The 15,000-nt window shown below is 42.0% G+C and overlaps 1 protein-coding gene across 1 annotated transcript in view; it reads left to right on the forward strand.

Moving 5' to 3' along the window:
• LOC135098030 (transcription factor SOX-14-like) overlaps window positions 1-15,000 on the forward strand; it is a 59,374-nt gene that overhangs the window by 26,358 nt on the left and 18,016 nt on the right. The window contains exon 2 of the mRNA XM_064000210.1: window positions 9,855-9,977. Coding sequence (XP_063856280.1) covers window positions 9,855-9,977 — 123 coding nt within the window. The remainder of the gene's footprint in view (window positions 1-9,854; window positions 9,978-15,000) is intronic.

Raw genomic sequence — 15,000 nt, forward strand, 5'->3', positions numbered from 1 at the left:
ATTCTTCAAATAATAATGTTCCTGAAAAAGAAAAAAAAAAACATTGAATATTGGATGATCAGAATCCAAACCATGATGGCGACCCCTCACCGGCGACCCAGTACTTACTTAACCTATAAACGCGGGGAGAACGTGCGCCAGTACGCGTCTTGTGTTGAGCATTGATCTGCGCGGCGCTCAGCTTCCGATCATTCATTCCCTGCGCTACAACTACGGAGGAGCGACTGTTAAGGATTTCTTTTATTTTCACTCAGGCTTCCTTTCTTTATTGAAAATCTGTTAGTCATTAACATGTAGACTACGGAAGCTTTGTGTGTATTTTGTACTAAATTTCAGAGACCCTGATGCCGGCTTGCCTGAGTAGCAGTGACAGAAACATACGTCCCAAGTTTTCTTATCACTTAGCAACCCCGACAGGCAGAAAAGCTATTTGCATATTGTATTAGAAGAACAAACATTAAGCTCGTGTGCGCTCGCACACACACACACACACACAGACACACACACACACTTTCTTGTATGAGGCATGTACTCTTACCTTCTTTCCATGCACTATTTATTGACGTATACGTAGCTTTCTATTTGTACTTTCAAGCTATGGAGTTTCTACCGTAGTACCGTCGTTTCCTTCACCTTGGAGGCGCCGCTCTCTTCAGGGACGCTCACACACCCTAGCGAAGAAGCCGCGGCCAGTAGAGTCCTTTGCCTTAATTCACCGTAAGTCAGGATCGTCTGCAATTATTAAGATGTGACATCCACCGCTTCGGCCTTTTCCAGCGTGACCTTCCTCCTGGTCGGGAACGCCTTGCCTCAACCACCTCGTTTGGTCTATCGTTTCCAGCTTAAAGGGCCTCGTTTACCTCGATGTTAACAGGCTAATTTGACTAATCGAAAACCATTGATGCTATCACTGCCCTCAACAACTGCCACTTACGCCCTACCTTTTCCCCTTCCTCCGAGCCTCATGCATAAAAACCTCATCTGGACGCTAAGAATCTGTGACAGCTCCTTTTTGGCTTCCCTTTTTCGCTTTGTTTTTTATTCTTTGTTTTTCTGAGGGCGGAGTAGAGAGGGGGTCGCAGGGTCATTAGCAATACTGATGGCGAAGCTAATTTTTCCTGCTAGACTTGTGAAGGGGCCAACGTGTCTCCAGACGAGCTGTGTGGAAGCCTATTTTAAGAGGCAATTAGCCCAATACTTGAGAACTATACGAAGATACTCCCAGAACGCCTTTCCATACTTTATTTTGTGCGCTGCTTCTTCTGAAATGTTCTTCCTGCAGCTTATCTTGTATTTTAATTAGTAAATGTTGCGATGATTCACTGAATATTTTTTGTCATGTATTAGTTTAAAATCTTACTTCCAGGTAGTTCGTAATTCATATCGCGTGCCGTAAGGATGTTTTGTTTTGTCATAATTCAGATCAGGACGTTGTAACAGTGTAGTAGTAGCAGTAGTAGTAGTAGTAGTAGTAGTAGTAGTAGTAGTAGCAGTAGTAGTAGTTGCTGTTTTTGTTTCTACTTAAGTAGTAGTAGAAGTTGTTGTAATAGAAGTAGCAGCAGCAGCAGTAGTAGTAGTAGTAGTAGTAGTAGTAGTAGCAGTAGCAGTTGTTGTTGTAGCAGATACCTTAGTAAAGGCCAGCTTTCTCTTGGCTGCACCCATTACATATCTTTTATTCATGACACTACATTCAAATCCAACATTTTTTTCACCATGTCCTTGTAGTAAGTGTCTTCCCTGTGTTTATGTCCTGCTTTATGCACGGAAAGAAAACAACGGTTACATTGTTTCCGGTGTTTTTCCTTGCATGGCTGCCGTAACAGAGTAGCCTTTTCTGAGGCCAGTGTAGACTAGACAGTATTGCAGGAAATATTCTGTTTCGTAAAGTATAATATCGCATTTGGCATGTTGCTCATTTCTGTAATTGTTGTTACATCTGTTTGGTTGGTTATAATGTACTGGCAGTTTGATTGTATAGAAGGTGATGGTAGTGGCCTATTACTGGTATTTATCAGACTTCCAAAGGCGGCGCCACTGTCCGAGGTTCTGTTAGACAATCAGTTGTTATGATTTGAAGGATACACTGTAAGATTATAAATGAATAAGTACAGATAAAAACATGTACTCTGAGAGAGGACCCAATCTTCCCCCCCACCCCTCTCTCTCTCTCTCTCTCTCTCTCTCTCTCTCTCTCTCTCTCTCTCTCTCTCTCTCTCTGGGCGGGAGCGTAGACTGTAATATATAAATCAAATACAAATTATTCATGTTCTACATCCTCGTATTTCGACAAGACGTGCATTTTTCTCTTTTTATCCAAGTGTCAGCTAAATGAAATTAACTGATATTAAAATCCTTAATAAACATCATACATCTTTATAAGCAATTGAGTGAGCCTGATATAACAAAACTCTACAAAAGTGTCAACGCCTTCGTGATGCAGTGGCCGGCACTCCTGGAACAGTCGGCACTCTTCTCACCCAGCTGTTGATTCTTCCTTCTGGTTGGTCGGTAAGTCGGTACCTGGGACAAACTGAGTAAAATAAACTGTGAAAACGTTGATGTCACAGTGGCCCTTTGTGCTGAGTTAAGGGATATGATAAACCGGCCTCGAAGCCTAATGAGACAGAAATGAGTGCAGAGAACACGGGCAGCTAGAGTGTATGGTCCCTTTGCCTTAAATAAATATGTAAGAGAGAGAGAGCAACCTCACATTCTCCTCCCGTCAACATCATACGCGATTTAGCGACACTTTATTACCTTTATGAACACTAATTCTTACTTAATGTTGATTATCATTACCGTATGTGTGTATGAAATTCAACGTGTTTATTAATTAATTCCGTTTTACACATCACAGTAGAAGTATGGACAGGTCTGATCTTAGTATTCATAAGTAAAAGCGAATATAATTGTTTTACATGAAAGTGAAAATGTCTCGAACCTGGTCGTGAGTGTTTAGACGTGCATCACTATTTACAGAACCTTTGTGTTGCCATTGTCATGAACGGGAATCATTGAGGATAATGACTGTTATGATGATGGTGACGGTAACGATGATGTTAGTGATAATGATGGTGACGGATGATGTTATGGTGATTTTAGTCCTACATTTTCCCACGAGCATGTACAGAAAAGTTACTTGCTATAGTTTGTTTTGTAATCTGTGATTTTTCTCTCATGAAACCTTTATGAATCCTTCATGTGACCTGAAGATAGGTTTTGTTAAGAAATTATTGAAAAGCGCCAAAAATATTCTCATGCCGCACAAAACAACTATGCAAATGTAGCCTTGCATATTTATAGGAAATGCTAACAGATGTAATGTAATGGTCATTGGATTCAGGGAACATGGTACGTTGGATTAAAAATATTAATAGCGCTGATATCCCAGAAAAGGTCGTGTCATATAACTGAGCGGGGTACATATACTGTGTGTGTGTGTGTGTGTGTGTGTGTGTGTGTGTGTAAACGGAAAATATATCTGATTATTCTCCATCTTAAGGAAACTTTGCTATCTGCTTTAGTGTTTAATAACTGAGAAACGCTTCAACATCTCGTAGATCGCAATGACTACTACGTTAACACTGCTTAGTCTCATTCGCATTTAGTCTCTTTCTCTCGTAAACCTGAGCCATATCTTCATACATAGGAAAAATTTTAGCTTTCTACAGATCTTTATGCGTAGTTCAAGTCAATAAAGTATCGTGCAACTACCGAGCGGCTTCGGAACAAGATGAAGCGATGCGACTCACTGAAGCTCAGTGCCGCTGAGGGAGTTGTGGGGTGTGTGTGTGTGTGACTGCCGCTGTGCTTTCTATAACACTTGTCTGTTGTCAAGGAGATAAAGAATTGCTGAGGTGCTACACGAGTGTGTTCCAGACGGTCCAGCAGGTATGTCGAGTAGATCACGAGGATGTGTAGACATGTAAACTTGCTGTTTAACTAGCTAAGACGTGAATTTCTCCGTAGTCAGGTGAGGGTAAGCGACACATCTAGACCGAGAAACTGCGCAAGTTGCCACAAGTTGCCAGCCTATCATAGTAACACAATCTTATTTTATTCGGTTACAATTATAAAGGAATATTTAGTTGTTGCACCGCTTCAGTCTTGTTAAGTAAAACAATTTGTGCTCCAAATGTGCGACGTTAGTGATGGTAGTGGTGGTGGTGGTGGTGATGGTAACGCCAGTGGTGACGGAGGCGGTGGTAATGGCGGCGGCTTCCAGCGGTTTGGCCGAGTTCCTTCACAATGCGCTGTTTTTTGTCAGACCTCAGATTATTTGGCGATGTTACCAGTCTCTACCAGTCTCTGATAATTCTCCGCCGACTGCTGAAGGAAAGTTGCTGTTCACAGTTCGAGGGAAAGAATTGTAAACGTTGAAGTAATTCGTCATTATGTGTGAACTGTTATCATAATTGTTTTATCGCTAGCGTAACACGTAATAGAAAAAGGACTAGTAATAAGGAAAAAAATAATTAAACCTTATCATAACTAGACAAACTGTCAGTTGCCCTATAAAGCTCCATCAACAAAAACACCAACACCTGAACTGAGCCTAAGGGCGGCAATGGCCAGCCAGGGAATGAAAATCATATGGACAGGAGATGCAGAGACAGATGCAGGGAGGGAGTATCCAATCTTGTGGGATCTAAAGAATGAATATTATAAAATGAAAAAGCTTCGCAAACACCGAAACTGCCGCGTGTCGACCTGCTTTCACAGTGTATAAGCTTCGTTATCTTATTTGACAAGCTCTTGTATGATTCTGCTGCTAATCCCAAGCAACTCCTTTCTTGCTAACCACCACCGCTTCCACACACACCTCTTTCTTCTGCGGCGACAGTTCTTGAATTAAAGACTAGCGTTCTTAAGAGGTCAGCCGTTGTTGCTGGAGCTGTAGATAAGAGTTAAGAGTGCTTGGAGGTGTCGGCGCTACTGACAGAAGTCGAAGGACGGAGGTAGAATGCCTGAGAGAAAAAAAAAAAAACGCTGTGGAAAGTCATAGGTGGCTACACATGTACATTTTAACAGGCAAGGACCTGAGCTGCGAGATTTGCCTGGTTAGTTGTGTAATGATATTCTCAATCTGCTCTCTGCCACTAGGGGAGAATGACAATCAACGTCAGATTTACCCATACACAAAGACCTGACTGATACCTACCTCTTCCTCTCTTAGAGCAGTGTCCGCGTGCGCTGTCACATTATTTAAGTATTAGGCGGCCTATCTACGATGATTACAGGACAATGTTCGGTCATGGCTGATGAATCTAAGGGTGATCTCACAAGATGGGATAGCATGTCGCTTATAATGAAGTTCCAAAGGATTCGTCACCTTGCATAATTTTGAGTAACAAGGTTGTCTTGTTACCGGAAACATGAACGCCTCACCATCGCTCTCTGACACCGTTTAAGACAACATAATATAATCATAATTCATTAGAGTATAGATATACGGATCCGGTACACTATACATTATATTGTGTTCAAATCTCGGTGCACTAGGTCACACAACCGATTGCTCGATGTTTGCAGAGCAGAGCTCCTGTCAAACACTGTTGTCCACTTAGCCTGTATTTTTGACTAACGCTTTCGATTCTGTACGGGGACCGGCACCTCAGTAGGCTTTTTATTTTTTTTTTTCAATTTTTGTTGCCCTTGGCCGGTGCTCCTCGTACATAAAAAAAATAATAATAAATAAATAAATAAATAAAAAAATCTTGCGATCAAGACTTTAGCCTGCTTGTCTAGGTCGTGCTCCTCTAATTTTTCATGTGCACCTATCACACCAGAGCGTATTTCTTTCGGCATTAGACCTCCAATTGTTCAGCATAGGACTCTTGCATGTACATGGGTTTCCTCCCTTCTGCTACCCTCGCCGTCTACACCATTACCAAGTGCCACGACAACATATAATTTATCTAAACTTGTTTAATTTGTGCAGTTGCAGCACACTATATAGATTACTTGTATCACCAACATAAATATTGGCACATTTTTCTTGCTATGTATTTATTAAAATATATAAGAAATCTCTTTATCCAGTCCACGATAAGCTATTAAAAGATTATTTATATTTAATAACTGAAACTAGTTCTGATATTAAATGTGTTTACTCTTCACTGATTAAGTTAAGAAGTCATAACGACCTACACCTAATGGTATATGAATAAAGTGATACGAGACATAAACTAGAAAAAAAGGAAAAAAATTCAAAATGCAATGGAAACAATGCGAGGACCTGCTCGGCGGTTCCAATATACTGACAGTCTTCAGTCACAGATAAACTCTCGCTAGCCTTAGTCATCATAGATCGATAATAAACATACATTTCTATGATGTGAGGTCTAATTTTATAAATATTAACATCGTATCATAAAATCTACAATTCATAATGTATCGCTATTACTCAATTTTCTCACTACTTTGTTCGGGGAAGAGCTAACATTTCTGCCTTGTTCTGTTCCTGCTATTACTCTTGCACTGGCTTTATTCTTACTGATTTCTCTTAACGAACCGGTAAAACTAATTAATAAAAAAAAAAAAGTGTATAGTCATCTTGTAGGTGATTTAATGAGGCAGCAAAAATATGTCCTGTTATGATCGGAGGGAATGTTACAGTGACCAGAAGCTAACAATCGGAGGTGGAGTCATCGTTACTTTTTTGTGTGCTTGGCGTGCTCAGTGTTTCACCACATGACAAAAATAATAAGCATTCCTCAAAATAACAAGCATGGAATACAGGAAAAACAAACAAGAGAAAACACAGGCTGGTATTTACTCCGGTCACTGTGCTTTTTAACGAGAAATACTTGAAGGAAAGTTACTGAACACTATCACGCCGCTTCTCTTTCGCTCGGTTATGACTGTGAAAGCTCCTATCTCGAGCAGACCCAACTAGTTAAACTAAGAGTACAGCTGAGTGCACCACGTACATCCATATTTCGGTCGCTGGCTAAAGTTACGAGGCTGAAACCAAAGCACACCACTGATGTGAAATAATACTAATATTACACAGAAGGATATTGTTCGTGGTGTACAGCCGGAGAACAAAGGCCTCTCGTCAATCGAATATTTAGCTCTTATGGGGCGTTCATTCACGTTTCTTTCACTATTATGCTCACTTTATAAAAGGTGCGTTTTAATTCATGTCGTCTCTCAATTTGTGTGTAATAATAATAACAATAACAATAATAACAGTAATAATAAACGGTTTATTATTAAGGCAGTTTACAAACTGAAAATGTACAGAGGGGGTGGGGAAATACTTAACAATAATCCTAAAGCTAAGTATAATCTAGAAACGAAATACTATTTATTGATAGCTTTCACCATGGTGGGAATCGTGCTGAGTCTGTACCGGTCCGTGCGTGGCGCCTTTAGGGGCGTTACCTGGTTGTGGTGTCTTGTGGCACGGACCGAGCGAGGCGCGTCAGGCGGCAACATGTGTCCGAGGCGTGGATGATGTAGAAGTCCCCTTCCAAACTTCTCCGGAGCTTCTCGTTGTCTGGTGGATAGTCTGGACAGACTCAGGGTGGTCACGGCTTCATCATAGGTGGTGTAGGCAGGGCCAAGGATGACCCTGCACGCCCTTTTCTACACACTCTCCAGCTGGAGTTGTTGAGTGTGTGTGAGGGAGGAGGACCACGCTGGGGAGGCATACAAGAGTTTGGGGAGGATGAAGGTCAGGTACACCCCCCTTAACTCGTCTGTCGGCGTCCCCAGCGACCTGAGTCTGCGCAGCATGTACGTTGTGTGTGTGTGTGTGTGTGTGTGTGTGTGTGTGTTAAAAATGAGAAGTTTTTTTCTTTTCTTTTTTCTACTTTAATATTTGTTGGGTATTATAAATCTCTCAATCTTTTCTTAGATCCCAGTCAACAAAACATGTAAACCTCGTCTCCACTCCCAGCTCAGGAAAAAAATGAATAGATGAAATAAGACGTCAGAAGTCCCGGGGGATACCTGCGTCAAGTCTTCCTCTCCTTCCATCTATAAAAAAAATGAGCAGCCGTGTAAGTGCCTTGCCTAATTGGTGACCGGGAATACAAAGATGCCTAAAATGGTCCTGGGATGTGACAATCGTCATGGTTAAGTCCAAGACGCTGTTCTCTTCTCCTGGTCAGAGGTTTAAATCCTCAGGTTGGCTGCAGCCTCTCGTAGCTAAGGATTTATCCCGCCTTCAGATAAAATTTTCATTATTTCCATGACGTGCCACCTACATACACACTCCTGCATTACAAACATTCAATGAAAGTTTCGCATTATGTCCATAATCAATCGTTCCCAGAAACTGTTTTCGTTCAATCTGTTTACACTGGTGGCGGGGTGGTTCTCAGGGACAGTGGGCTGACGCTGCGGGGGGAGCTTCTCACCAGACCCGACAAACATGCCCTTACAGAAGGAAAGAGGAAAGAGGTGCAGAGAAAGGGAAATGCACACAGAGACTGGAGAAGCTGTCTAAGACACATTAGTCATTCGTTTTATCTTTCAATACGAGTATAGATTTACCCATTGCTACTCAAATTATTCATACTTGAGCATAACACATAACACATTTGAATTCGTTCATTTCAATTTGAGCTAGACGTGTCTATTATGGTATATCTGGCTTTTTTCAGTGTGTTAATCTGTATTAGTCTCTCTTATTGTTTGTACTCTCTCTCTCTCTCTCTCTCTCTCTCTCTCTCTCTCTCTCTCTCTCTCTCTCTCTCTCTCTCTCTCTCTCTCTCTCTCTCTCTCTCTCTCTCTCTCTCTCTCTCTCTCTCTCTCTCTCTCGAAAACGATGCTCGTACTCGTGTTGACGGATCACGTGTCATGAGACGATGTAAAGATGACCATTATTCCGGATCATGCTACACAGGCATACATAAACAGCTTTTAACGTGTAATATTCTCGTCGCACGTTCAGCTATATTGGTCTGTCTCATTCAGCAAGCTTCCTAACACTTAAATAGTGGTCCTGCCGCAGGGACAAAAAATGAAAGTCTAATAAGTCACATCACATCTTTCGTGTACCGCTGTTTTGTTCTGTTTTTTTTTTTTTTTTTTTTTCAAGGGAGGATGGCAACAGATTTATTAGAGTTTCATTCCTTGTTCTATGAAGTCTAGGAGTGCTTGTGACAGCTTTCCAACCTAAATATAATTATAATGACGATAAAGGTAAAATGAAGTCTGGGGAGGGAGAATCGTGTGAAGCCCGAAGTTTTGGAGTGACACGTGTCCAGGGTGCGGGGTGGAGAGGGGACGGCGGGAATGGAGGGACGACTCTACATGTGCTGGTGGACATGTTGTCGTAAAGATTCCAAGACGGCAGCAGATGAGTGGCTCTTGCCTTGCCTTTCCTGCCACTTCTGGCCTCCTCTGTAAGGTCTTCGTTTCTTTTTGGTCGTTATTTGCATGAGGAAATAAGTAGGTACGGTTCATACAGGCCATGCCACTTGGAGGCCTGACGGCTTCTTGCAGCTCCCTTTATTTTCTATTGTTATGTTTTGTGTGCTGATTTACTATTATATACATGCATGCAAATTGTTATTTATGTTTCAGTGATTGTGTGATAAAAAATGGGCAACTAGCCACAAGCGAGAAGGACAGAGTGCAGGGAAATCTTCCCTTATTAAGAAACAGAAATAGAAAATAGCTGTCTGCTAACCATGACAATTTTATAATGACATTATTCTTGATTTATATAGTGTAGAAAAAACAATAAAACAATAAAATCATTATATTCAAATTATTTTTCCTTTTACTTTCCTTCAAATATTAGAAATTGCACTAAACTAAATATAGACTAATGGTATAAACGGGTAATGATGGTTTGACGGTATACTCGTAAGTAAACCTGGCGGTTATTCCTGCAGGGCGCAGCACATGAGGGACTACCCAGACTATAAATACCGGCCTCGAAGGAAGCCCAAGACCCTCAAGAAGGACGGCTACCCCTACAGCTTCCCCTACCTGCCCACCGCCCTCGATCCTCTAAGGTAACACCAACCTCCCTATTTTTGGCTCTTTTCTTCATAAGACACAATCCACGCAGTTTCTTTAATTCATTCTTCTTGTACTTTTTTTTTTTTTTACCATACTTTTCTCCGCCCTCTCTCGTGCTCTTCCTCATCCTCTCCTACTTTGTTTTCCCTCTCAGTTTACTGTCCTCATCTCATCCTCCTTTTCTTTCTTTTGTTTAAAACGAATCTGAAATCATTCTGAAATGTTAGGCGTTTTTTTTTTTTTTTTTTATAACTATACAAGCATACGACCGCATTGTAGTTTGTGACCTTTCATATCATCATCATCATCATCATCATCCTCCTCATCATCTTTGTCATCAGCATATATAGTTCCGCTGTAGGCAAAGACACCTCTCTATAAGAGGGAAGGCGTTGAACTATATACGTATCTCGCCTCCATGGTTAAGGACGCCTTAGCGGAGCTGACGGGTTGCAAGGTCACAGCTCTGTTTTTTTTTTTTCTTTTTTAATGTAGGAGGGCCACTTGCCTAGGACAACGAAAATATTAAAAAAAAAGACTCACTTGCGTGCCACTTTCCAAAATGATTGCTGAAAAGGAAAAATCAAGTGAGGGATTATAAACGTCTTGAAACCTCCCTCAATTGAAAGAGTTCGCAGAAGGAAGAAGGAAATACAGAGGCAAAAAGAGAGTTCCAGAGTATACCAGAAAAGGGAATGAATGACTGAGAATACTGGTTAATTCTCGCATTAGAGAGATGGACATGCTTGTCACCGTGTCTATTTTCTGTCAGAGAAACACTGGGACTGCATGAAAGGAGACAAGTCCAGATTGTGTCCATAGGATATGAATTCACCAATACACGTATACCTGTGCAACTGATTGCATTTCCCTGCCACGATAAGGCTAATAATTACTCAGGCGTCGGAACAGGCAATGTTACAATATTACAAGAAAATAATGAATAGCATTTTGCCCCCACCATGTATGTCAGTTGACAGTACTCTTAGATATTCCATATCAACAGAACCTCAAAGATACTTTCTCTTTCTTTTCTAATCTGTACCATCTCTTTCATTTGCAATTTATAACTTTCTGGGTAAGGACATTTTTTTTTTCTTTCTGTTGTCTTAAATTTTTATCCATGCTATTCCCAACTTATAAGTTGTTCTACTCACTTTACTTTTTTTTTTTTCCAGTATGCTAGACGGATAAATGGAGTGGAAGAAGGTTTCTCTCGTTTTTTTTTTCTCGTTGTTATCTGTGATGAAGTTCCGAAGAATTATAATGGTCTACTTAAACAAGTAATCTTATATAAAATAACTTTTCTGGTGCCTACTACACCTACGCCTTTGTGATCCTGTATCAGCCTTTTCATTCTTTAAATGCTCCCCCCTAACCTTTCAGTGTTTCAGTTTTCATTTTGTACCCTCTCCTCGTTCATTTTTTTTTTCTTCACCTTCCTCTGCTTTTCACCCTCCCTCTTTACTTCTCTTTCTTTCGGCCATTTTGGTGTTTTATTTCTGATATTTTATTATCTAACATTCCTTTTCTGCTCTCTCCTCGTTATCACCCTCGCATTTTTTTTTCCCAGCCTCTTCTACTACTACTTTACTCTTCCACTTTCATTCTAAGCGACATCAGCAGGAGCATCAGCAGCAGCAATAGTATCTTTTTCCTCCTCCTCCTCCTCCTCCTTCTCCTCCTCCTCTTCCTCCTCCTCCTCCTTTTGCTTCCTCGTCTCATTACCCTTACCCCTAGCTCTGCCCTCCTCCCTCCTTCTCCACATCAACGACACACTGACAGTTCCACAGGAGAACAAACTTGTCAGACCAAGTGACGGGTGTTCCCTTCCCTTCCCTTCGTTTCATCTCCAGGGAAAATGCTCTACAACCCTTCAATAGCCTTACGACACTTTCCCAATGCTTCGGCTTGATGTCTGCTTCATTTGACAGGACATAACCGAAGTAATAGTGTTGCCTTTTTTTTTACATATATCTTTTTGTTCCCATTTTTGGCAAGGTTCAAGAAACGTCAATGCGTAGAGGATCATACTGCAGCTGTGTACTTTGCCCGATTTCTATAATCGTTGCACTTGTCCTCTGGCAGTCTCTGAGATGCTGCCCGAGGAGGCGCAAGTGATGGATAGGTAGATTGATGGCTGGATGGATAGATAACAGTGTGGCTGGCCCACTGACTGACTGACTAATTAAAATCAGACTGGTGATAACATTCTGACGGCGTTGCTCCACCAAGCTGCCAATATTGACCAACTGGGCCACTGGACGGGAGAGTGACGAGCGCTCGGCTAAGTGGCTGTCACCTGGCGAGTGTCTGTCTCTCTGTCTCTCACTGTCTGCGTCCGCCTTTGTCTTGCTCAAGTCCCTCTTCCGTTCCTCCAGCTGTCTCCTCCGCCACAACATTTCACCATAGCCTTTCCTTTTCTTAATTTATCCGAAGCCGCAGTAGTGCCACATGCGAGAATCTCTCTCTCTCTCTCTCTCTCTCTCTCTCTCTCTCTCTCTCTCTCTCTCTCTCTCTCTCTCTCTCTCTCTCTCTCTCTCTCTCTCTCTCTCTCTCTCTCTCTCTCTCTCCGTTTAACTTGTTGATTTATTCATAAAGTCATTCATTCTTACTATTCATGAGCAATTTAAGGCGACTACTGATGAGACCACTGACAGCAGCCTCAAGTGATGATGTCTGAGTGAACGATAACTGAGAGCCACCAGCAGGACTTGAACAGAGGACGCCGCGTTCACCACTCTCCCGCTGGTCAGCCTTCTTAAGTGGTTAATTCGGGTTTTGCCAAGAAATTCCGAAAAAAGCGTGATTTTTGACACAAGAGTAAAGACAAGTCATCCAAATGCTGTCCAGATGTTCTGTCTTCAACTTGCACTTCGGTTAGATCACGTTGTGTGTGTGTGTGTGCGTGTGTGTGTGTGTATGTGTGTGTGTGTGTATGTGTGTGTGTGTGTGTGTGTGTGTGTATGTAATTAAGTCGTTGAAAAAAAAAAGTTATTATTTTACCAAGAGTGAGTTACACCTGAGAAGCTGTGAGGTTATATTAGAGTATTAAAACTTTACTGCGGTATATAAGGCGTAAACGTTTAAGAGTAAGTAACACTATAACCTTACATTCTCTCTCTCTCTCTCTCTCTCTCTCTCTCTCTCTCTCTCTCTCTCTCTCTCTCTCTCTCTCTCTCTCTCTCTCTCTCTCTCTCTCTCTCTCTCTCTCTCTCTCTCTCTCTCCCCTCACACACACACACACAATCTTGGAGGAGACTCCCATAGTGCCCCACCTTTCCGAGCTTCCTTTGTGGGCGCATTGTGTTCTTCATAGAAAATCGCTGCATCCACAAGACTGGAGACGTCCACAGTTCTGAGGGCGGCGGCCGGCGACATCAATGCCTGTTAAGCATGAGTAACCAGTGAGCCCGTTTCAGAGTTACCATTATTTAATGACACGGGTGACGCCACGAACACACTCCACACTGTCACGTCCGCCGCCCCATTCATGTCAAGGATGTTATAGTCTGTCACTGTCGATTGAATTTTTGTGGCGGCCATTCATGGTCCTTTGTTTGGAAACTTTTTTGTTACTGCTGCTGTTGAGTGTGTGTGTGTGTGTGTGTGTGTGTGTGTGTGTGTGTGTGTGTGTGTGTGTGTGTGTGTGTGTGATGTGTGTGTGTGTTTGTTTTCACATGCGATTATTTTTAGACGGTAGGATGAAGTAATATTCGTGGGGAGGAAGGATAGATAAACACACGAAACTTTTTTTTCACGCGTGGTGGTAATGAGCATGATGTGAAGAATAAAATCAGCGACTGTTAAACTGATACATGCTAGGATATGTGTGACAGTAATGATGCTTTAGTGGCGCTTGTGGTTATGACGATAGAGGTGGAGGAGGAGGTTGTTTTGGCGGCGTGGGTGCTGGAGGTGGCAGCAGCAGCGGGCGTAGCCAAGGGCCGGACGTCCGCTCTGAGCTTGCGCGCGCACGCACACACACACACACACACACACACACACACACACACACACATACGAGTACACACACTGATCATCCAGTGTGCCTGTTATTACATATAAGAAAATGTTATGTGTGTGTGAAAGGCAAGACAGTGCAAAGCGAGGAAAATATGGGAATAACTGGAATGAAGAAAAAAGAAGAGAAAAAAATTAAAAGGCATGGAAGAGTAATAATATACACTTATCGGAAAGTATGGCGTACTAAGTATTGTAATTTGATCAAGATGACTCACCCTTCCAAGTCTGTCACGGGCAGTGAGTGCTGTTCCTTCATTCTACTTGCAGTCTGCTCCCTACAGGCTACCTTACTGCATATGTCTCTGTATTTACCGACCATCAATTCACTGTCAGGATTGATAAATGCTTCTATCTCCTGATCATCGCGAGTCAAATCTGTTTGTATCTTCGCTTCAGCTACAAGTTACATTAGAGAAAAATCTTGGCTGGTGACAAAAGTTATTTTCTTCATAGATAATCTGTTTTTCAGAAGCTATTTCTATATGGATCCTTTACAACAGCCACATTTTTTTTTTTTTTTTACTTTAATTTCTGAGCCAACTCACTCATTATCATGCTCGCAATACTCGCCACAGCCCCGCCCGCCGATAGGACAACATCCAACAAAGGCTTCCAATAAGCACATATGACGGAAACTTCAATGGAGGCAACACAAAGAGAAATGTCTGAAAAACGCTACATTGTGGGTAGACAAAGCTTGATTTCGGGTGGTTCTGTTGCTCGGGGCCATGACCGGGGGTTCGTGTCGCTCCCATAATTATTTCGCAATGTTATTTTTGGGTGGAGCACTCGGACACAAAAGGTAATCGGTGGACATAAATAGTCCAAAGGGAAAGTCCACAGCAATGAAAGGGTTTTATCTCTCCATTTCGTATTTTATGGGATCGAGGTCACGTCCATTATTCATCCCCCAGCGTTGGCTCGGGGTGTCGCCCGGTGCCGGGTTCCGCATGACTGCTTGTCTACAGAATGAGTGCGTTCGATAGTGTT

Source organism: Scylla paramamosain, chromosome 4, assembly GCF_035594125.1.
Source record: "Scylla paramamosain isolate STU-SP2022 chromosome 4, ASM3559412v1, whole genome shotgun sequence".
In the NCBI taxonomy this organism is placed as follows: domain Eukaryota; kingdom Metazoa; phylum Arthropoda; class Malacostraca; order Decapoda; family Portunidae; genus Scylla; species Scylla paramamosain.